At 41.8% G+C, this 24647-nt stretch overlaps 1 protein-coding gene and 1 pseudogene across 1 annotated transcript in view; one reads left to right on the forward strand and one right to left on the reverse strand.

Moving 5' to 3' along the window:
• NOTCH2 (notch receptor 2) overlaps positions 1–24647 on the forward strand; it is a 130458-nt gene that overhangs the window by 60474 nt on the left and 45337 nt on the right. The window contains exon 5 of the mRNA XM_070395869.1: positions 7810–7932. Coding sequence (XP_070251970.1) covers positions 7810–7932 — 123 coding nt within the window. The remainder of the gene's footprint in view (positions 1–7809; positions 7933–24647) is intronic.
• Positions 16703–17052, reverse strand: LOC138995433 (ubiquitin-conjugating enzyme E2 D3 pseudogene; annotated as a pseudogene).

A 24647-nucleotide genomic window follows, 5' to 3' on the forward strand; every position in this document is an offset into this window, starting at 1 on the left:
TTCGAGTTAAAAAGGAAAGTAGGTTCATGTTATAAGAAAAAAGAGATACCTCTGGTTGTGAATGACTAGTATTTGTCACCTATCAGCCTATGTATGACATCTTGCAGACATTTAAAAATAGTCAGGTAGATAGTTCTTGCCTTTCAGGATACCATGCTCTATGAAACAGATGACATCAGCTTGGATGATGTATAGAAGGAAGTTAAAAAAGAAGGCAAAACAATAGATGATGCAGTAACACTGAATAAATAGGTTCTTACACAGTTTGTAAGATTTTACATTCATAGTTTTTATGTCCCAGGTGGAGTGTAGAAAATATTAGCTTTATTTCCACATGGGGAATAGTGCCTGGAAGATAATTTTATTTTAGAAAGTTTTTTTTTTAATATATAAATGCAATACCATTCTCCTTGCCCTTCCCTCCATTGCCTTCCACATTACTCTAAATGACTAAAACGTTACTTAAAGTAATAATCACTATCTCGATGTAAATAACCGCCTTGTTTGAGGAGAATCAATATTCCACTTCTAAAACTGGGGGAAAGCCAAGTCAGCAGGAGGCAGAGCAGCTTGTGAAGGGATCCCGTGACCTCCAGGTGGCTGCTCCCTGCCCAGTGCACATCTTTGCACATCCAATGCTCACCAATTTCAAATGGTAACCATCCCCCAAGTCCCCTCCATTACTGGCCCGTGTCTACTTTTTTCTTTTCTTTTTCTGTAACACTTATCATCTTCTCACTGTATAATATATCGTTTACTTCATATGTCTATTGTTTATTGTCTGTCTTTTCCAAATTCTGCTCTGTCCTCCCCTCTCCCGAGTGAAAGCTGGGTCTTTGTTTTTGTTAGTGATGCATCCCACACACCTAAAAACAGTGCCAGGTACATAACAGGCCCACAGCTACTTCCTGCATTCAGTGTCATTCACAGTATTCGGCATGTAACTTTGGTCTTACCGTTTTCTTGCTGGTATCTTGCGTCTTAGACTTCGTTTGGCTCCTCCTCTTGTTCTTGGGTTCTCTAACCCTGGAGAAGAAGAAGTTTAGAGTGCTCTTCACTCTGAAAGTCAGTGAACCTCACATAAGTTAGTGATTATATTGGAATGGTTTAATTATAGTTCTTGCCTGCAAAGGGCACTATTGTTTCAGTGAGTTGGTTTTGGTATTATTGTAAGACTCCTGGGGGGAGAATTAAAACTGCAGAAATGACTCATCTTGTGTGACAAAGAAGTATTTCTCTGTAGAGGGAAGGAAAAATAATATATTCAAGAGGGAACTAATAGACGTTAACCAAGGAACCATAGTTTGTCTTCTCCTTGGATCAGCAACCGTTCATCCAAATCTTCATGAGCTACCATCAGGTATTTAGTAGATGCCCTGGGGAGGGCACTCTGCCAGAGTAATTTTAACATAAGAACAAAATGGAAAATAAATGATTGAGTCACTGACTCCCAGTATTTTGGGGTTAGGGCCAACTAGCGGGCAGAGAATGAGTTAGGCTGGTTTGGTGTTTGTGGACATTTAAAGAAGTCACACAGGTAGCCAGAAAGCAGCGGGTTGTTTGAACCTCCTGGCTGTGCCTTGTGGGTTCACAGCTGGATCGAACAGTCCTCAAGGTTCTTTCCCTCTGTCTTTCTCCCCCACACCTTTTTATTCCTCTGTGACTTTTTTTTAACTTCATAAAAAGCTGTCCCATCTGTCCTCTCCAATCAATGAACATGTATCCTTTGTAAACCACCCCTCTACTTCATAGGGCGATTATGTGTCATATCCCCATATCATTGAAATAAGCTTACACACATTTCGTGGCTTTGTGTCTGCTCTGCTGTTGCTGAGCTTAAAAACTGTTGGCAGGAATTCCTCCCGCATTCTCGCAGGGGCACGTGACGTTCTCCTGGGCATCGCAGTAGTCACATCCTGGCAGGTTTCTCTGGAGCAGATGCAGAAGTCTGCTCATGCCACTTTTCAGGGCGCAGCATTTCAGCGCCTTTGACTCGGGCCCCGAGGCCAGTTTTCCTCGATATTCCTGGAAGTGTTTCCTGTTCTCCCACGCTCGCTCCGTGGTTTTGCCCATGCCGTCTCCTCAGCATTCTGTCACCTCCCCCCACCCACCCACTTTTTTATATAGAACTCATTCTTTTCTTTTCTTTTTAAATTGATTTCAGAGTGGAAGAGAGAGGGAAAGAGATAGAAACATCAATGATGAGAATCATTGATCGGCTGCCTCCTGCACACCCCACATTGGGGATGGAGCCTACAACCTGGGCATGTGACCTGACCGGGAATCAGACTGTGACCTCCTGGTTCATAGGTCGATGCTCAACCACTGAGCCACACCAGCTGGGCTAGAACTCATCCTTTATAATGTGTCAGAGGTACCTATTTCACTGAAATGCCTTCTATGTTCCCTGCCCCCTTGGGGATTGAGACCCTCCAGAGACCTTTGGCAACCTGTGTACCTCCAGCAGCTTATTTGTGTTATCTTTCCCAATAGACACTCTTGTTCTAACATTTTCCCTGGCACCTAACTTAGTACCTGCTACAAAATTGAGACTCAATGAATATTTGACAAGTCAGTGAACTGATTGTGGTAGAGAAGAGAATTCCTATCCTATATAATAAAAAGCTAATATGCAAATTATCCCCTCAGGAGTTCAACCGGGAGACCGGGAGTTTGATCGATTGCTATGACATGTGCTGACCACCAGGAGGCGGCACAGAACATGGCGGGCAACCAGCAGTGGCAGGGCACTGAGGGAGCGAGGGAAGAAGGAGGCGGGGAGGCGGGGAACCTGATTGGCCCTGATGGCTGGTCAGGCCTAGAGGCTCTACCTGTGCACAAATTTCGTGCACCGGGCCTCTAGTATTATATAATGTTAAAATATGTACTGACTTTATTTCTTTTGAATCCCCTTATTCATTTCTGTGGCTTCCTTGGTGATAAAGTTAGAAAGGAAAGTGGAAAGCATTAGGGGAAATCCCAAAGTGAGGTGCAGCCTGGATGGGTGGAGTGGCCAGAGGATACATGGGCCAGTCATGGAGGTCAGTGAATTTATTGGGGCTCATTCAGAGGATGAGAGATGTGTGCTAAGAAAATGGGACCAGTTGCTTTTGTGACAGGCTTTTTTCCAGGGGTGGGGGAGAGATAGACTTGTAGACGTTTACCTTTTTGCCTTTGTCCCCACCATTCCTGGTATCCCTCGGTTTTTCCTCACACTTTTCCTGATGACTTTCAGCCTGGCCTGAGAGCCCTGGCCGGCCATCTCACCTTCCTCTTTGTGCCTCTCCACCCAGCCTTTCCACCCTCACACCTCCCGGCGTCTGAAAATGGAAAGCTACGGATGCTCTCTTGAGGGATGCTGTTCTCTGCTCCCCACCCTCACTGTCATTATTTATCAGCTACATGGCCCACAGTTTTATAACAGCACAGCCTTAAAACGTTCCTTCTAAGTTTAATTTCTCTCCGTGTGGCCTTTTAAGGATGTGAATTGGCTTTCAGCAGTAGATTCCTTTTCGTACGGTCATGGGAGCCTCTCTGTAAGTCTGCTACGCCCATCCCACACACAGGTCCGAGACGCGTCTGTTTCCCTTTCCCTTAAAACCTTAAAATATAGTTTTCAGAAGTGATTGCACTGTAACTTATTCATACAAGCCTGACCCACCCCCGTGGCGTAGGCTTCCTTACAAGAATTTTCTAGCTGTTTCCAAAAGGAGTTCTGTGTCTCTATTTTTAAAGCATAAATTCTGTCTTAACTTTGGAGAACTGGTTTGGCTTGAGTTTTTCTCAGACGTGGGAACTTTTGACCCAAGGTCGGTTTTTCAGATTGTTGAAAGAGAACTCAAAGGTCCCGAGAACGTACTGATCAAAACTGGGTGAAGTTCCTAATGCAGTACAGACTCCTACCTACTAGTCATGCAAACTTGGCGTGTGTCCCTCGGCTCCTTCATCTGTAACATAAGAGGATTAGAGTGTATAACCTCCAAGGGATGCTTTGATCCCACTGATTAACAGTAATAGCTAATAAATGTAGAACACTTGTTATGCATCAGGTATTGTTTTAAGTGCTTTTCTCCTCAATATAAGAGCTTTATTGAGATATAATTTGAATACTGTATAATGTGCTCTTTTAAAATATAAAATTCAGTTGTATTTAGTTAATTCACAGATATGTGTAACCATCACCATAGTCAACTTTATCACTCCAAAGGAAACCCTATACCCATTAGTAGTCATTCCCTATCCCCGAAACTCCCTCCCAGCATTAGGCAACTATTAATCTAATTTCTGTCTCTATAGATTTGCCTGTTATGGACATTTGATATAAATAGAAACACATAATATGTGGTCATTTGTGATTTGCTTCTTTCACTCGATGTTTTTAAAGTTCATCCATGCTGTTGGAGGTATCAATACTTCATTCCTTTTCATGGCTGAATAATACTCCATTGTATGTATTTACCATATTTTATTTATTCATTCGTCAGTGAATTGACGTTTGGACTGCTTCTGCTGTTTTGGCTATTGTGAATAATGCAGCTGTGAACATTCTTGCACAAGTTTTTGTGTGAATATATGTTTTCCTTTTTCTTGGATATATACTTAGGAGAAGAATTACTAGGTGATATGGTAACTATTTAACCTTTTCAGAAACTGCCAGGCTTATTCTAAAGTGGCTGCACTATTTTACATTTTAACCAACAGTGTGTGAGGTTTCCCAGTTTCTCCACATCCTCACCAACACTTATTATCTATCTTCTTTATTATCACCATCCTAGTGGGTGTGAAGTAATATCACACTGTGGTTTTGATTTGCATTTTCCTGATGGCTGATGATGTCAAGCTTCTTTTCATGTGCTTACCAGCCATTTGTATATCATCTTTGGAGAAATGTTTATTCAGATCCTTTACCCATTTGTAATTGGGTTGTCTTTTTATTATTGTATATTTTATTATTTATTTTATATTGTGTGTGTGTGTATATATATATATATATATATATTATTTATTTTATATTGTATATGTTATATTTTCATTATATATATGAGTTTTTAATATATCCTAGATACAAATCAGATATATGATTTGCAAATATTTTTCTCATTCTGTAGGCTGTCTTTTTGCATTCTTGATGGTTTCCTTTGAAGCCCAAATGTTTTTAATTTGGGTGACACTCACACTGTTTTTGTTTGCTTGTGCTTTTGGTCATATTTAAGAAAGCTTTACCTAATCCAAGTCACAGAGATTTACTCCTGAGTTTTCTTCTAAGAGTTTTATAATTTTGACTCTTACGTTCTGAGTTAATTTTTGTGCATGGTGTGAGGAAGGGGTCCAACTTTATTCTTTTGCATGTCGATATTTAATTGTTCCAGCACCATTTATTGAATTAAGGTTTTTTAAATATCTAACTCATTTAATCTTTACAACATCCCTTTGAGGTAGGTCCTATTAATTCCCCCAGAGAGGAAAGGTTTAGTATTTTTCTGTTCACTCGGGTATTGCATGGCAGGGAGGAGAGGGGACTTAGGCAGTTTGGCCTCAGAGGCCACACTTTTTTTTTTTTTTTTAATATATTTTATTGATTTTTTCACAGAGAGGAAGGGAGAGAGATAGAGAGTTAGAAACATCGATGACTGAGAAACATCGATCAGCTGCCTTCTGCACATCTCCCACTGGGGATGTGCCCGCAACCCAGGTACATGCCCTTGACCGGAATCGAACCTGGGACCTTTCAGTCCGCAGGCCGACGCTCTATCCACTGAGCCAAACCGGTTTCGGCCAGAGGCCACACTTTAACCATGAATTTCTCTTCACCTCTCTCCTTCTACCTGTTGGCAGGGAAGAACTACCTCAAAAACAGTCAGTCAGTCATACAAAGAGAACATTTTCTTTCTTATATGTTGTGGTTATGCTGAAATGCTTCTGCTTTCTTAATTTGTCTGTGGTTGGTGAATTCAGTTAGTTGTAGCATTGGCTTGTATGAATTCAGGGTCACAGTTTCCAATCCTTATAGTTTGGTTACATCTCACTGACACCCTAGTCAATAATATTTAGTCTTAGTGACCAGAGAGATCAAACAAGGGGAAGGATGACCATTACCAGTTCTAGAACCTCACCAGCCCACACAAGTTCTAGCTGTGGTGGGCCAGGAGCCCTGTGGCCCTCCCACACCCTGAAATGGAATCTTTCACTTCTCTTAAGACTGTTTCCATTAACAGCACTGGACTAGGAACACAGACCTCAGTTCTTGTTCAGGAACTGCTGCTTGGCAGATCTGCAGATCTGCCCTCGCTTTATCGTAACATTTTCTGACTCAGCCTGTTTGTAAGATGTTCATAGGAATTAAACAGATATATGAGTAACATGATACATTTTTACAAATCTGAGTCTATAAAAATTTTCATAGTCTTTCTCAAGCTTACTTCGTGATTCATCTGCTTGAATGGCCTGAGTACCAAATTCAGAGAGGCCCAGAATTCTCTTCAGTCAAGCTTTCATTCCTCCCCATCTTCTCTGAGCTGATTTCCTTTGGTCTCTGGGAAATCACTTTGGCCACTTGGTCTGTACTCATGCACATGACTGCCGCTGCATTCAGAGAAACGAGCCGTGTTCCAGTGTAACAGAGCAGATGTAGGCTAACTACCACAGTAGCTTGTGGTAAAATGAACAAAGCAAGGCGTGATTGATGTCTTTCCCAGCCACCGGGCTGTAAATGCCCCCAAAGCAGGGGCTCTGTCTCTTGCACTCTCTGTTATATCCCCAGTGCCTCATATAAGACTCAGTAAGTGTGTTGAGTGTGAGAGAGGAACCTTAAGGGACATTTTGAAAAGGCCAAGTACATAGTCGTACTATATATCAAGTAGGACAATGCTTAGTGAACATCCTCTTGTTTTAAAGCTGGTAGTCTTCTATTTTAATAGTTAAGGGATTTGGTAGGAAGGAGAAAGAGGGGGGGGGAAGCCTAATATATAAATTACTGTGGTTAGTTGGGGTGAAGTTTGAGGTGCTAGTTTCATTTTTCATAAATGGCGAAAATCAAGAGGAAGGAAGCAATGCTATAAATGTAGAGAGGCGGGGTGAAGAATTTGAAGGTTTGGGAAGTTTAATTAGTAAGAATGCCACCCCATTTTAAGATAGCTTTTTATATTTCTTTTGCATTTGGCTTGTAATGTGGCACTTATAACAACCTAGAAAAGCAGGCCAGGCAGGTGGAGTCAGCCTCGTTTTACAGACGAGGAAGCTGATTCAGAGTTAGGAATTTACCGTGTGTTAAGTAGCTTATACTAATAGGTAGTGAGGTTGGAACTTGACTTATATCTTCAGACTTTAAGTTCAGTATTTTTCTTATGCCTTTCATCCCCACCTAGTTTTCCCAAACAATCATCCTAAGGGGGGGGGCGGGGGATTTAAATCTAATGAGATAAGCTTTTATCTGTTCTTCTCATTAATCTAGCATGGAGCTGGGGTAAATCTAATATCCTTTTGTTAAGAACCAGTAAAAAGCTGTCCCAAGTGGAGATTTATCTTCACTGGGCTTTTATTTCATGAAACACTTTGAAATACTTATGAGGTAACTGCGAAAGCATGCCATCGGCATAATGAGTCACTCCAACTGTCTAACTATGCTGGAGGCAAGAGAAGGCAGAAGATTGGGGACTTTTGTTAATGGAGTGGGTCCTGGGTTGAGCAGCTGCTGGCTGCTGAACTGAAATAGTGAAGTAGGGCTGTTCGATGACGGCCCTGTCTTGCGGGAGAAGAGAGATCAGTTCTTCTTCAGAGAGTTCATCGTTTTCTCTTGCTCTCTCTCACCAGGTTTTGAAGGCAGCACCTGTGAGCGGAATATTGATGACTGCCCCAACCACCGGTGTCAGAACGGAGGGGTTTGTGTGGATGGGGTCAATACCTACAACTGCCGCTGCCCCCCTCAGTGGACAGGTATGTACTGTGTGGTGAATCGGCCAGGCGGGGGCACGGATTGGTAACCAGAGGCAGGCTGCTGTAGAAGTAGGCACCTTTCACAAGGTCTCTGTGCTAGATCATTGTGCTGACCATCTACGTTCTCCTATGTTCACTTAAAGGAATGTGTTCACAGGTACTTACTGAGCGGGGCTCTGAACTCAGCACCGTGCTAGTTGCTGGGGCAGCTGTGAGAGAAGAGCATGACTGACGGACTCAGAGGTTATCTGGGAAAAGCAGCACATCGCCTGGAACATAGTAGATGCGTAATAAATATCTGAGAGGAAAAGAACATGCTTAAATGTAAAGATAGAAATGTTTTCATCACACACACACACCCACACACACACACACACACACACACACACACACAAATGGTAGCTATGTGAAGTAATGGATGTGTTAACTAACCTTATGGTGGTAATTATTTGCAATATATATGTATATCAAATAATCACATTGCATACCTTAAACTTACGCAATGTTATATGTCAGTCATATCTCAATAAAAACGGGGTGGGGGGAGGAAGGAGGGATTACAACTTGTCAAATTTTGGTGTCATATCAAAGAATATTCATAATTATATGAAAAGGCTATTAGAATATTCCTCTTCCAACTTAAAAAAAAAAAGTACAAGTTATAGAGACCTCAAGAGTTCAGAGCTTATTGTTTCTTCACAGACAGAACTCCATCTCATCTTATTGTTGTGTCCTGTAATTATGCAAAGGGTTGGGCAGGTGCTCTTGATACATTTTTATGACACCCATCTACCTTCCTATTTTTCCCTCTTTCATATCCTTTTTTCACATCGGACAAAAATAGGTTTTTTTTGCCTCTGATACTAATATCAGAAGAGTAGCCTTGCTTAATTTTAAAACCTCTTGGAGGTTTCTGATATTGTCTTAGGCAGATTTTCCACTTCTGTTTGAAAGCTAAGTGATTTTTTGCAGACATTCAGATCCCATTTCTGTTTATTTATCTAACTGAAAGTGGAGACAATTAAGAACTGATTAAGTGATTAAGAACTGAGCCTTTTTTGAGAGAAATTGATTGAGTTAATGTGGAAACCCAAGAATAAGTTATGATATAAAGAAGAAACTACAGTATCCACGAGGGATGGTGCCCGGCAAAGAAGTCTTGTTGTTGGATTGCCGCCAACCCTACCTGGTATTTAGTGCTAAGAATTGCTTTCCCTTATCTGTGGCAGCTAATTATTTAGAGTACTTTTTTGAGCTGTAGACTATGAGTAAAAAAAAGGTTAAAAGGGTTTAAAACTTCAATAACACGATTTTCTGGAAAGGCACACATTTCTGCTTTTAATCCCCAAACTGTCCATTTGTAATACTTTCCCACTGGGCTTCCTAGAATTGGATTTCCCCTAGAATTTCTACTTGGTGTCTTGATCCTACGCCTTCACTCCCAAACCCCTGCTCTTTCTGTCTTCTCTCTTTAGCTTTTGCCATTTCTCTGGTAGATTTTTCAAAGGCCATTTATTTTCACCTTAAAAAATTACTATGAAGTTAATTACATGACAGTAAAGGGAAAGATTTGAATTTTTCTCTTTTTAATGTCGCTCGAAGTGGTGTTGGGTGGGATGAGAGGCTGGTTAGGGACTTGGCCCCATTCTCTTCTCTCCCTTGCCCTGCGGGAGAGGAGAAGGGCTCCGTGTGGTTCTAAGCTCTGAACAGTCAAGATGAAATGATATTGTGATTTCATTGCTGGTTTTTCTTTGATACCACACTCAGTTTCCTGCTTTGATATGAAATAGGAAAACCCAATCATGGGGCACGTTTTCCCAGTGAAATGATAATTTACCAACATTTCTTACCCCAGGAAGTTTAATAAATTCCTCTTTTCTGTGAAGGTCCTTGTAAGATGTTTCTTTCTCCATGTGTTCTTGTATTTCTAGAAAAGATGGCAGACATGATGGGTAAATCCAGTATGGTAATATTTATTTATTTTGATCTGCTGTCATATAAAATGACCCCCTTCCTTTGGTTTCTTGCCACAGTTTTCCTTCTTCTATGTCACTCCTCCCAATTCTTTGGTTTCCAATGACAACCTTGTTGTTTGCTATCCTCCCCACCAACAGGATAAAGTCCAAGGTTCTTCCACTTCATATGAATGAAGTCCTTCCTGGCCTCAGCCCTGTATTAGTATGTTCTGCTTTATACAACCTAAAGAAATGACTGGGACTGGGGGCTGGGAGTTAACTGATGTTTATTAGCATCCCAATAAGTGCTGATTACAGTGTTTTATTTTGTGTAAGCTTTGCAGTAACTATATGAGGGGTAGAGTTTATGAAATATCCTTTTTACAGATGATCATGGGTCTCAGAAGAGCTAAACATTTACTCAAGGCACATAGTGGTTCGGCTAGAAGTTGAACCAAGTCTGTGCTCAATCTGTGATCCTTTTCCTATGCAAATTTACTCTATGGGTGATCTTTTTGAAAATTTTTTTGTTTTTAAGAACTTTGATTCTTTTTAATTGATTGAAAGTACAATTTATAGTTATATTATTCTAGGATATGGTGCTTTAACTCTTTGTGTTTTTCCTTTGTAAAAGTTTACCTGTTACTTTGAGATTCGAAATTAATATTAAGTGAATGTTTACTATTTAGTCTGGTGGTCTTTTCATTATACCTAAAAGCTTTATTACAACTTCGTTCAGAATTCCCTTTATAATTTCCAGCTGTAGAGTTTAAGTGTGAACTGTTTCGTCTGGCTTTTGACAAAATAGAAAAAGAAGGGTTGGAGTAGGTTTCTAGGAGAGGGAATGAAGTTGCCAGCTATCTAAAAAAGAATGGATGGGATTGTGGAGCTGAAAAAACTAGGTATCAATTTGAAATAAGTGGAGATTTGGGAATCTGCCATGTTTTTAATGAGAAGAGCCTGCTACGTCCTGTGTTGGATGTGCACAAAAATGGAAGGCTTAGTCTTCTATAGCAAATTTCAGGCTTCACATGACCAGAGTTTTTCCAAGTGTGTTTATGGTTTGATTTCAGGTAAATGTGTCAGCTTCCCCCCAACCCCCCTGCTTTTTTTTTTTTTTTTTTGAAGTCTTTATTTGTCAACCATGGAACTGATATCTCTTAGTTACTTTATTGGGGTATTGGGTGAATGAATGGTGCAATAAAAAGCTTTTTGAGTTTATACTCAGCAAACAATTATCTTGTAAAACATTCTGAATTCTGCTGTTTGATATGGTAGCCCCTAGACACACCTATTGTGCTACAACTGAACAATACCTGATTTTTTTTAAAGTAAAATGTCTCATTAATAATGTTTTAAATATTGATTAGATGCTAAAATGATGTTTTAGATACACAGAGTTAAATAAAATATAATATTGAAGTTAATTTTACCAGTTTCTTTTGCCCTTTTTAAGTGCCACCAGAAAATTTAAAATTACATCTGTGGTCCTAGCCGGTTTGGCTCAGTGGATAGAGCGTTGGCCTGCAGACTGAAGGGTCCTGGGTTCGATTCCAATCAGGGCCACATGCCCGGTTGCGGGCTTGATCCCCAGTGAGGGGCATGCAGGAAGCAGCCAATTGATGGTTCTCACCATTGATGTTTCTAGCTCTCTCTCCCTCTCCCTTCCTCTCTGAAATCAATAAAAATATGTTTTAAAAAATCACATCTTTGTCTCTGAGACATTTCTATTGGACCACACTACTTTAGTGGCAAAGATGTTCTTTGGTGTTACCATTGCTGCTATCGGGTAGGTGTATCCTCTTTGATCCTGGTAGGTAGAGGTGGGCTTGTAACTGTCTGTAGAGGGGCCTTGTGTTGGCCTCACTGGAAAAAAGCATGGTGGCCATGCTCTGGTGTGGTTCCCACATCAGTGGTGTGCAGAACTGACCTCTAGCCCATCACAGAACCTTTTTACTTGGTGTGACTCTCTAGACTAGAATTCGTTTATGCCCTCAAAAGCTACCACCCTTCTGGCCAAGCTAAAACCCAGGCAGAAGAAAGAAATGGAATTGGACAAATGATTTAGTTTTTTATTGGTAGATTGTGATGGAGTTAGTTCCCTTTACGAAATGGAAGTGCACCCGAGGATCGGACGAAGCCCGAGCACACGTGTTTTTACTGTTACTGTATCTGGCCCCAAGCCATCTGCCATCTTCTGAGAGAAGTTCTGCTCTGGCGGATAGCCACCTAAGAAAACAAAAGTTATGAAAGGCCCCCAAATTAACTGAGGCAGTGCAGATTAATAATCTGTCTACGTAGATTGCTATTTGGATTTTCTTTTTAAAGGTTCATTTCCTTCAGAATTAAAGTTGCCTCTAAACTCCACTCACAAATTCCTCTCTGGCAGCTTTTGGTTTTGGGTTCACTCCTAGGGCAGACGTGATTTATTTTCCTGTGCTGGTTATTAACCCAGAAATGTAATTTCAGCGTGGGCTTGGAATAGCGCTCTGGGACACTGAGCAGAAGTGAACAATGGACGTTAGGTGGGACTTGAGTCCAATAAAACCGACCACGTTGTCTCTCAGCTCCTTTATAACACGACGAGCCTGAACGTGGGCTCAGACTCCCTTTGCTGTTGGTTGCTCCAATTTCAGTAAAAGTTTTTGGCATGAATCAGCGAGGAACATACCACCAGAGGTGCTGCGTGAGCTCCTTCTGGCAGGAAGTGGAGTCTTTTCATGGTGGTATTTTCATTTTGACCTGAATATTCCCATTCCAGTCCGGCCTCTGGTTGGTGACCAGCTATGCTCTGAGGAGACTTCCCTCATAGCCACTTTTCTGCTCTTTCTGGTTGAGAGTGGAAACGATGTAATTACATCTGGGCCTATAGATGTTTTCTCCTTCGCTTTCTGCATGGGGAATGGGAAAATGCAGCTCCCATTTCAGTTTCTCTGCTGTCAACTCGGTTGCGAGGCCTCGATAATAAGCCTGTTTTCTGGAATTCTGCTTCCCCACCCCAATTTCAGTTCACTGTCAGTTGGGCAGACTGCCAGAGTGCTGGCCTGAAGCACCCTCACCCCAGAGCTGATTAGTGGTTGTGTTGGTGGGGACAGGGATAGGTAGGGGGTTAGTATTGCCCCCACTAAATGCAGGAGGGGAGACCAGGAGGGAATTTTCTGCCCTCGTCCATGATGCAGTGTCTGGCTTTGGCTATATTCCAGGCAAGGCCCAGTTTCACTTCATGGCTTTTAAAGGCCCCACTGAATGGTCATAAGGTAGCTTCAGTAACAGATATTTATTGAATGACTAATTCAAATATACTATGCTGGATGCCGTAGAGACATGAAGAAAGACATCATTTTCTGTCTTTAAAGAAGGGTCAAGTGCCTAGAAAGAAATAGTCTACATAACCACAGTGGGAGTTAGCAAGTACGAATAGACGTGACTTTGAAAGAAAGATGGACAGGAATTGGGGACCATCTAAGTTCTCCATTAAATGAGGGGGTAGATTGAGAAGAGTTAACTTCTGTTTTGAATCTGAGTAATAGGAACCTGTGGGGACTGTTGACAGAGAAATGGGCTAGAGATGATGGTGAATTTGAGGTGAGTTTTCCAAGTGAAAAGCATTCAGCAGAAAGACACAGGAGGTCAGAGCAGAAGTAGGGGCTAGGCAGGGACTTAAATTTTGAGTCTTGTTTTTGGTTGCCTTGGGAATGTATCAAGTCTGAAAGGGAAAGTGTGTGGAGTGAGAAGAACAGAGGGTTGGGACTTGAATTGTGAGAAATGTCTGCATTAAAGAAAACGGGTGAGAAAAGGGATTCAAAGAAGGAAGATGAGAAAAAGGGGATGTGGGAGTTGGGAAGAAGCTCGCCATTGTAGCATCACTGAGTTGGGGCGCATTGTCAGATTGTGCCCTCAACTCGACTCTGCATGCCTCTGTTGTGGCACCTGTGGTATTTCACTCCTCTTCCTGGTTTATATGCTTGCTTCACCTACTAGACTCTCAGCCTCTGGTGGGCTGGAAACTGGTATTCCCAGGTCCGGTTTTAACAAATGGTGGTTATTGAATGAGTGACAACCAGGAGACTCAAATAAGAATGATAATTATACAGTTAATCAGAATTTTTGAAGTCATTGGAAATCTTCTAAAATGTGGTTTCAATATAAAAGGAGAAAAAGAGACCAGATTGCAAGAGGTTAAAAAGAAAAGTGGGTGTTGAGGAAGGAGGAAAGGGAGGAGTGGGCATAGTCACTTAAGATTTTGTACAGCTCGAAAGGGGAGAAAGGAAGCTGCAGGGCCCGAGCTATGGGGGACAGAAACTTCATTCATGTGACCAACCGTAGAACCTTGGCTAGACTAAGAGTTAAGACGGCTAGAAGGGGTTGGTTAATGAACTGGGTTATTTTGGGAGGGGCTTTTAGAAGTTTTAGTGGGGGATAAATTAGGTGAAATGGTGGTTGGGAGTGGGAAAGGAGGGAGGTGGAAGTTATAGTCAGAGAGTGTACCAAGTTTGAGATCTTGGAATGGAAACAGTGAATGTCACATAATGAGATCCAGAATGTGAGTATGTTCGTGATATGGAGTTGATGTGGAGGTCTGTTGAGAAAATTAAGAACTCTTGGCTCAAATGACGTTATTAGTTTCCAACCCAGATATTGATTTCATGGGAGATGGGAGAGGAAAGAGTGAGAAGAACATAAAGAAAGCCATGTGCTTAAGTCATTTAAGGAAGTGGAAATGGTCCATGAGGACAATGGAGAGAGGTTTGAGGTGTTCTTTTTATTTCTAAACGTATACATGTTTAGAAAAATTTGGATTTGAATCGACTTCTCTATTTTTCAGTGTCAAAATGAAACTATACCAATTGCCTTTTCTGCAAGATGAGGAATATTGTCTCTTTACTCTCCAGATTTTGTTTCTGTGATCTGGCATTTAAAAATACATATTTAGTATTATTAGTACTGAATTTTAAAATCGTATACATATTCTTCAAAAGTTATTCTTGATATTTATACTGTTTTATATTGCAATTTATAATGCTTTAGACAGTTCTTATGTGTGACTTGCTTTGTGTTAACTACCAGTACATTCATATCACAACCTTTTCATTCCTGAGTTATTTATTTTTATTTATTCTTTTCAGTTAAATGAGTACATCTTTGAGTATTTTTTTGCCCCAGAAAAGTTAAATGTTGGCATATCTTCAGAGCTCTTGGATTTTTGGATTTAGTTGCCTTCTTATACAAATAGCATCTTGTCTAGATATTGAATTATTGGGCCACAAATTAATCTTATCAAGTTTCTAGATATTGTTCCTTTGCTTCTTGTTGTGAGTATTAGAGGGAAGTCCCGTGTCAGACATGTCAGTCTCAGGCTCTGCGTCTCCTCTCTCTCAAATCAAATCTTCAACCAATATTGGTTATAGGTGTTTTATCTCAGTACTTTTTGAGCCCTTTGGAGCTGCAGACTTAAGTCTGATCTTACCTCAGAAAATGGTGTCTTTTTCATTTGTTTTTGGGTTTTCAGGAACCTATTATCTTTACATTGGGTCTTCATTCTCCCCCATGGCTGAGATCTTCTCTGTCACTATTATAATTTGCTGTTTTTTCCTTAGCATTTTATGAGAATTTCTTAGGCTTTTCCTTCACAACACTGATTTTTCTTCTTCATTATTCTGTCCTTTGTAGCTTCCAATTCTGATTTTTACTTGAACTGCATTTTATATTATTATAATATTTAAACTCATTGACTCTAGTTCCTCTCTATTTCTGCCTTTCCCTAAGCCTGTCTCCTTTCATCAGAGTCCGATGTCCTATATTATTTTTCATTTCTTTTTAGACCTACATGTGTTTAAATTTCTTGAGAGTACAGAACCAGTTCTTTCTAAATTTATTAGTTTCTGGAAGTGAATATTTTTCACAAGCATGCCCTTCTTGTACATCTTAAGTGGTATGTTCCACATCTTTCATATTTCAGAATGTTTTAATAGGTGTTGTTTTTTCAATTTTACTCATTCTGCTCATGGTAACTGCTTGCCTGTAAACAGTAGGTTGATTCTCTTTGGAACCCCTGCTGCGGTTTTTCGTTGCAGAGAAGTGAGGGGGTCTTTACATAAACTGGAATAACAGCCCAGCAGCCCACGGAGCGGGGAGAGAGCCAGAGCATGAGCCTCCTGGCAGGGGGACCAAAGCTTGGCACCATTTTCTTCTCTGTGCCAGGGCTCGGCTCTCAGAATGTCTAGCTTGGGCACAGCATCCGCTGCTTGTCATTCGCGGTTTGAGCCTGGATGCTCTTTGGTGCTGCTGCATCTGGAATGTGCCCGGACGCACTGACTTTCTCGTTGCTAGAGTGGCCACGGGAGCCCTGGAACCCCTCAGGGTTTTAAATTGCTGTTGACCTGCAAAGGGTGAGATGGAGTTCAGTCCATTCTCCCCGCAGCAGCAGAGTGGGCTTCCTGAACACAAATGGATCGTGTGGTTTCTTTGCTTAAAACACTTCGGTGGGTCCTCCTTGTCTCTGGATAGAGTTCCAAGGCTCTGCATATAACTCCCCCTGCAGCCATATCTCCTTGATGCATGCCTTGTTATTGAATCTCACAGGGGGTTTTTCATTACCTCAAATGAGCCATGTTCTCTCTTCTATTCAAACCTATGCACGTACACTTCCTTAAGCCTAAAATACGCTCCATTTCATCCCCTTCCCACACACTCTCTCACACACATACACACTCTTGCACCACCTGGCTAACATATGAAGTCTCTGTGTGTGTGTGTCTCTCAGTAACTTAAAGTTTATTCTGCTATAATGCAGCTTATCCTGACATTAGGTTGCATTAGATGGCATGTTTCTGAGTCTGTTCCCAAGATACTCGTTGTGCTTATCTCTGTGTTAAGACTCGTGCAATCTCTGGCACTAGGGAGTGATCTGGGTTTGGATTACATAGCAGTAAACAAATGGGTAAAAGAACTTTAGAAATAGTTAAAGCAGGAAACCATCATGATTTTAGAATATGGATTCCAATGCTGCCGTTACTGTTAATATTTGAATGATAAATTCTTGTTTTTCATGCAAACTTAGGTGGCTTGGAGGGGTAGTCTATAGGAAAATGAGTTATAAAAAAAAATACACTGCCTTGATATGAGATGCCATTAGTCCCATAATTGTAGTTTGCCAATGAAGCATATTATCCCCAACTGAACTGGAGAATTTAGTTCTTCTCTGTTGTCCTACTCTGTGCTCCCAAGGCAGCACGCACCAATTAGAGCTGTTATTGCCCCCTGTATAATGGTTTGGTTGTAAAACCTGTATTTGTCTATAAGTTCTGCAGGGTAGAAGCCATAACTGTTTTATTCACCATTATAGCCCCAGTATGTATAGGTCAGGCCTGGCACATACTATAAACAACTTTATTGAATAAGTGAATGAATGAACGAATTGGGCATTACCTTTCCATTTGTTTCTGACCCGCCCTTATTCTTCCAAATTTAGGACTGTGATTGGGTTCTTTTGGGATCTCTCTCCTTATCTCTCTGAGATACTTTAGTGTCTTTCCCCGGTGTGGACCAGGCCTTATACTACATTGTAAAACTGGAGTCATTGTATGAGAGGATTACATTGACAGTCAGTTAAGTGCTTAACAGTGTCTTGTACCTAGAAATGGCTTAATGAATGAATGTTTACTGGTTGAAGTCAGTAGCAGCTTTAGGGAATTAAGAAAACATGGATTCTTTGCCTACTTACCTTCAAGCAGATGGAAGCAGTTGGAAGAGGAGGACCTCTATCAAAGAGGGCTGACTGGCATTATTCGCAGATAACATGATATTGTACATAGAAAACCCTAAAGACTCCACCCAAAAAACTGCTAGATTTAATCAATAACTTTAGCAATTAACAGGATACAAAATTAACATTCAGAAATTGATGGCATTTTTATATACCAATAATAAATTCTTAGAAAGAGAAACTAAAAAAAAAACCAATCCCATTTACCATTGCAACAACAACAAAAAATAAGATACCTAGGAATAAACCAAGGTGCTAAAAGACCTGTACTCGGAAGATTATAGGACATTGGGAAAAAAAATCGAGGCCCGGCCAATGTGGCTCAGTTGGTTGGACGTCATCCCAAACACCAGGTTGCAAGCTTGTTTCCCAGAGGGGACGTGCTGGGGGCAGCCAATTAGTGTTTCTCTCTCATCGATGTTTCTACTTCTCCCTTCCTCTCTCTGAAATCAATAAAATAAAATATTTTTAAAAGAATAAATAGAGGAAGATATAAGCAAATGAGGGAGGGCAGGATAGAAACCAGAATGGTAGAGCCAATGGTGTTTCAAAGGGAGAGACTGGAGAGGTAGGCAGAAAACCTGGATAGGATTTAGAATTTCATCCTAAGTAGAATGGAAGTCATCAATGTGTTTCACAGGCAAAATGCACAATCTGCTCTACATGTTGATATTCTGAGCAACTCTTTAGAAAATTTATTGATCAGGTTGCAGGGAAACTAGGCTTTTGAGGAGTCTGGGAAAAGGTCATGGCATCAGAAATGGAGGCAACATTCACATTCACTGAGCGTCTTGCATTTATCCATACGTGTATCCCTCACCCCTACACTCTCCCCTTACCCACTGCATACCCAGGTCTTGTGTACACACCAGTGCTTTGTGCACACGCACCTTCTCTCATTAGGCAGACCCCGTGGACTCCAGTGTTCTTACGGAATGCTTCAACCAGCTTTAGTGCCAGCAGGCAGCCGAATGGGCAACTCGTCCTCTGTTCTTTCACTTCAGCTTCCGAATGGAAAACTGTGTTTAGAGGAGAAGTTCTCGCAGGACAGAGGTTGTAAGAATGTTCTGCTCTGAAATGGAAAGATGAGCTTGGCGACTGCTGGTTGAAGGGTGTACTGGAGACTGAATTCTCTTGATTTAACCACGGAAGAGAGGAGGTAGCAGGGTCAGGGCAAGGGCCAGCCCAGCTCTTTTTTTATATGTTCTCATGTGGTGATTGTTGTTGCAATGAGAGTTGACCCTTAGCAGGGCCATTGATGTGATAAAAGTTTTTCCCACACACTTCACAGTTGAGAGATGCCTGGGAAGGGAGGGGGCTTCTTCCCAAAGTGCTAAGGCTCAGTGATCACGCCGCCTCCCCCTCCTCCTCATACTTCCCAGTCACTTGTGACTCCAGGTCAGATGGATGGTTTGTTTGTGGTGTCTTGAGAGCCACAACAAGCTGTTTGTATCCCAGTGCATTACAGCTCACGCGGCCCCCTAGGCTAGAGCTTGATGCTGGTGCGGTCCAGGCCATGGTTTCCATTTCAGGGCAGTCCTCTCATATTTACTGCCACAGTTGGACCCACGATGGACCCTATGGTTTCCAGACAGTAGGATGGGGCAGTAAGAAAAGATTGGCATGGAAGCGACCCTACTCCTGTAAAACCAGCACAGCAGGCGTATGTTTCTAATGGGGAAGTAGTAGTGTCATCTCCTTAGTAGCACTGCGGAGGCATTTAGCTCTTCCCTGTTTTTCACTCCTGCCCTGTCCCTCCACAGTCAGCTCAGCATCTCCTTCCCTGTTTTGAAGACTAACTTGATCTACCATCCGCACTTAACGATTTCCATTTTTTATTTTGTCTCATTGTTCTTCCAACTAGCTGTCTAGACGTGGACAAGTCAGTGTACCTCTCTGGTCCTAATTTCCTCATCTGTAAAAATGAGCACGTTAGATTAGGTCTGAGGTCTACTTCTCCACTGACACCAAGTGTCTGGTACAGTGCGTGACACGTACACCGAGGTGAATGGCAGACACAGTCCCTGCCCTGGTGGATGTGAATTTGGAGATCTCCCTAAGTGACGGGAGAGGTCAAAGGAGGAGAAGTAGTTAGCCACATAAGTAAGAGGGGGAAGAATATGTGAGGTAGAGAGAACAGGAAATGCAGAGGGTCAGGTAGGAAAGAAGATAATGTTAAGGTACCATCAGTAAGGCATCATGGCCAGAGTGAAATATGTGAAGGGAAGATATGAAGTTGAGATATATTTATGAGGCAAACTGTCAGCCAGAAAATTATCAGTAGCCACAGGAGGCTCTAAGCGTGTAAGGTGTCAGCAAAGGATTTGGTAGTGTGACATCTCACACCAAGTTAGTCCAGACTCATGGTGGCAACAGAAATGGCACCTTCTAAAAACAAGTGATTTCTTTTTCTTTTACACACAGAAAATGGGGCGGGCCTTAGTCCCAGTATTAAATGGCCATAGCTGCAATATCTGGCAGGTGAAATTACTAAGGGGCGGGTCCCTGATGCCCTCAAATACTTGCCTCACTGAGCCTCCTACAACATATTTTGGAGTTCGCCAGTGAACTGTGTGTGCTGAGACCGATGATGCCACATGCTGACACTTGTTGGATTGAAGGCTTAGTAGCGTGGTCAGGCATGGCAACGACCCAGCTCTCCCGCTTCACCAGCGGCTTTTATGTGCTAGGTCGCTCATAACTTGGTGCTCTCTCCTTCTCTCCCTATTAACAGAAAGTCATTTGCTTTTAGTGCCTCCTGTATTCTATGAGCAGACTAATCTTCAAAGGCAATTTTGATCCTGTCTTCCCCCACTCATGAACCCATGACAACTCCCGTTGCTTGTTGCATCAAATTGAGAATTCATAGTCGAATTCAAAGCTTCAAACGAGCTCCAGACTTCCTCCTTTTATTTTATTTTTTAAGCATCATCTCAGGATATGCCCATTGGTTTTAAAGAGAAGGAGGGGGAGGGAGGGAGAACAAGAACATCAATAGATTGCCTTCTGTATGTCCTTGGACCGGGAATGGAACCTATGGCCTTTCGGTATATGGGACGGTGCTCCAACCAACTGGCCAGGCCAACCTTTCTCCTTTTAAATATATGCTTTTTTTAAAAAAAAAAAAATTGATTTCAGAGAGAGAAGGGAAAGGTAGAGAGGGAGAGGAATGATCGGCTGCCTCCTGCACATCCCCTACTGGGGATTGAGCCCGCAACCCAGGCATGTGCCTTAACCGAGAATCAAATCATGATCTCCTGGTTCATGGGTTGACGTTCAACCACTGAGCCACACCGGTCTGGCCAACCTTTCTCCTTTTAAATCCAAGCCAAAGAATACACTTTAGTCATGTTGATGTCTTCAAGACCTAACCTTATCACCCTCAGTGAGCACCTCTCTCCAGTCCGGGATGTAGTAGGAAAAGCTGAATAACCTAAATGCACACAGTCTCGCCAGATAATCACCAAGAAATTTTCCTACTTAAGTATTTAGTGACCTTCTGCCTGTATTCATTTCTAACAAGGAGTGTTCTTTAATTGTCTCATGCTTCTATGCCCTCTCCGAGTGCCCTAGGACCCGAGGATCAGGGACCAAGTCTGTAGATCTTGTGGGTCAAATCCAGGGCTGGGTATGTAACTGTGCTGTGGTCGAAAGCAGTAGATTTCGAGTCAGACTGATCTGGCTTTGAGTGGCAGTGCTCTCACTTACTGGTTTATGACCTTGGGAAGGTTACCTGACCTTTCTGAGCCTTCTTTCTTATTTGGAGGCTTCTGCCTTGGTTTCCTCCTGTGCCAAGAGGGCGGTGACAGGAAGGGCAGTGTCTTAGTAGATGTCCCATTGGGAACTTTTGGACAAGCAACTGTAGTGGCCCTGTGGGTTACTATTGTCTACCTTCTGAATTTAAAAACTGGTTGGTAGAATTGGAAGTAGGAAGAGAGAAAAAATTCTGGCAGAAATGAGCTTGGGAAGGGATGTTGTTCTGGAGAAATGAGCCTGAAACTTAAGAGAAAAATGATCCATTCTGTAGAAAATTCTTATACGCCACGTGTGCTCTTGGCTCTAGATTTGATTTTTCTAATGAACCATATCTGACAGACAGGTAGTCCTAAGGTGTTCAGTGATGGTATTTAGCCTTCAAAAATCAGTCTCATTCAAAAAATAGTGAGCTATCCCCAAAAGTACATTTGCTATTTGGATAGTGACTTGTACTCCTACGTTTTTTCAGTAATCAGATTGTGTGAGTGATGATTGGAATCCTCGCCTTCATCCTCTCCACTTTGTGTGCTTGGGAACCTTAGACACGAAGAGTTGGTTTTGATACGTGAGATTCACGTCTCAAGTCTTTGTTAGGAATTTTAGAGTCAGGTAGGTCTAGTTCAAATCCCAGCTTTCCTTGAGGGCAGAAAACTTCACACTAGGCAAGTTACCATACCTCTCCGAGCCTGATTTCTCAACCATGAAGGACATAATTTTTGTTGCAGCTCAAGCTCAGTGCCTGCTTCCTAGTGGGCAATCAATGACTTTTGATTTCCTCTCCCAAGAGTGCCAAACTTGCATTCCAGGCACTGTTTATTTATCTCGTCTGTCTTATTACAATATTTAAGTGTCTGGGAATTATAATGCATAAGGAATACATGAGATATTTTTAAACACAGTGTCTTATACTCAGAATTATCACACAGCCAGTCAAAAAGAAAAATAATATCCAGATTTTTCCCTTTTTTTTTTTAAAGATTAAAGCCTTCATTTTAGAGATATTGGATTTAATGTGACAGTTTTAGAGGGACAAACAGTTTGTAACTTGAGAGTACATCGCAGCTGAGTGGCCAGACGTCAATCTCCTTTGTAAAATAAATTTTGAAGCACATGGATGAAAAAGGATGTTATATTAGCTAGTACATTTGCCATAATCATAAAAACCAAAATATGGCTTTCTTCCATTTTATTAGTACTTATAAAATGAAAACAATTTATGAATATATGTCCCTTTTCAAGATAGAGAAACTACAGTCTTTGCCAAAAATACACACCCATAATTATTGCAATACCAAATTGCTCACATTTAGCAAGTCACTTGGTTTTAGGGTAGCATAGATATTTAAGTTAGCATAAGTGTAAGAGACAAGATTCTCAGTAATGTCCAGGTTACAGTAACTCTTCACCTACTTCTCAGTCATATACTTATTTCTAAATCCCATCTTTATCCCACTTACACATCTGTCTGTATCTGAGGAAGCATGTCTGCCAGTACAGGAAGGGAGCAAAGCTTTCTATAATAAATGGCATCATCTGCCGTGGGGGAAGTCATTGCCAATGCATGCACTCACTCACACAACTCATGCACTCACACAACTCACTCGTTCCTGCAACTCACTCATGCATTTCACACACCTCACTCATCCATGCAACTCACACACTTCACTCACACACCTCGCTCACTCACACATCTCACCTACTCACACAACTTACTCACACGTCTCATGCAACTCACTCACTCTGTATTAGCTAGTACTATGGGTTGCAGCTGACAGGGGAATCCATTGCAAGGGACATCTCTCAGAGTAATTGTGCCCCTGAATGGGTTCGGAGCAGTTGGGCTTCAGGAATAACCGGAACTATTGACTGGAATGTACTTCTCCTGTGCACATCTGATTCGCCCCTCTCCTTTTCTTGTAGACTGGCCACTTCGTCCTTTTGGTCCATGTGGCAAAGGGTCCCTAGTCCAACAGTTTGGAAAGAGACACAGCGATAGGTAACTCGTATCAGATACCCATCCTCTACCAGTCAGTTATGCCCAGGAGGGCATGATCATTTAAAGACTTGGTGGCTCCTTCAAGAATTATATAGAGGAAGGGGATGAGGAGAGGAGCACGGAAGGGGAGTGCTGAGCACAGAGTTCCAGAGATGCCCACACACCCATCCTGCCCTCCCAGGGAGTACACACACACACACACAAAAACACTCCTGAACTGAGAGGTTGCTTGCAGCCAAGTGATGGGAGACAGATGTGCAATTAAATAAGTGGAATAGAGTGATGTTGGCTTTGTAATAATGCATGCAATAATGAGTGTAAAGAATGGTGTCATAATGGAAGTAAAGAATCGGTGATCAGTTAGGTTAGCTCTGACACACCTAGCTTCTGCCAGCAGTGATGGCTACATAGCTGGGCACATGGCCGGCTTCCTGAAAATACTTGAGCCAATTGAATTAGGTATTCTGGAGACTCGGGCTAGCCTTGGCGTTTTCTGAGTATAAGCGTCATGTGCTTTTTCATTAAGAGGCCTCTTCATCAGAATACCTTTTTGAATTATTCATTGAGTTCTTTTACAAGGGGAGAATTAAGGACATCATCAGGATTTTTTCATTTCAGCTAATTGTGTTGTGTTTTCGAGAATTCAAATGACCTGAATGTTAGTTTCCTTTGCTAGCTCTCTAAACTGGTATTAAAAGACCTCCAGTAAGACTTGTTATACAATTCAGCTAGCCTGGCACTGAACTGCTTGTTAGTCACAAATTCCTGGCTTGTAAGATGAAGACATACCCTTGTTCCTTGTCATGGGTCCCGCAAGCCTTTGCCATTGTCCCTGTCTCTTGCTATTGTAGTGACCTGCACTAAGTCCACAAATGGTCTCATGGTTAGCGTCCTCCAATTTGCTCTTTTTCAGGCAGAGCATACTGAACCCTTTTCCATCTTCTATTATATTGGGTCGACTTTCTGTCTTATTCCACAAATCTGCACCCTTGAAGCTTGGGTGCCTCAGGCTGAGCACAGTTTGCTTCAGTCTCACCATCTTGGCTTTGTTTCTCACACTCATATTTTACCAAGGCTTTTATTGTCCTTCATCTGTTCTCTCTACTTTTGCTTGCCTTTACCTTTGGTTTAAATTAAACCTCTTATTTTGAGATCATTGTAATTTCACATGCAGCTATAAGTACAGACAGTCCTCGGGTTATGTCGGACTCAAAGTACATCGTTTCATGGTTACGTCGCCATC

Source organism: Myotis yumanensis, unplaced genomic scaffold (assembly GCF_028538775.1).
Source record: "Myotis yumanensis isolate MYYU_CA2020_CCGP unplaced genomic scaffold, mMyoYum1.0.hap1 SCAF_17, whole genome shotgun sequence".
Classification (NCBI taxonomy): Eukaryota; Metazoa; Chordata; class Mammalia; order Chiroptera; family Vespertilionidae; genus Myotis; species Myotis yumanensis.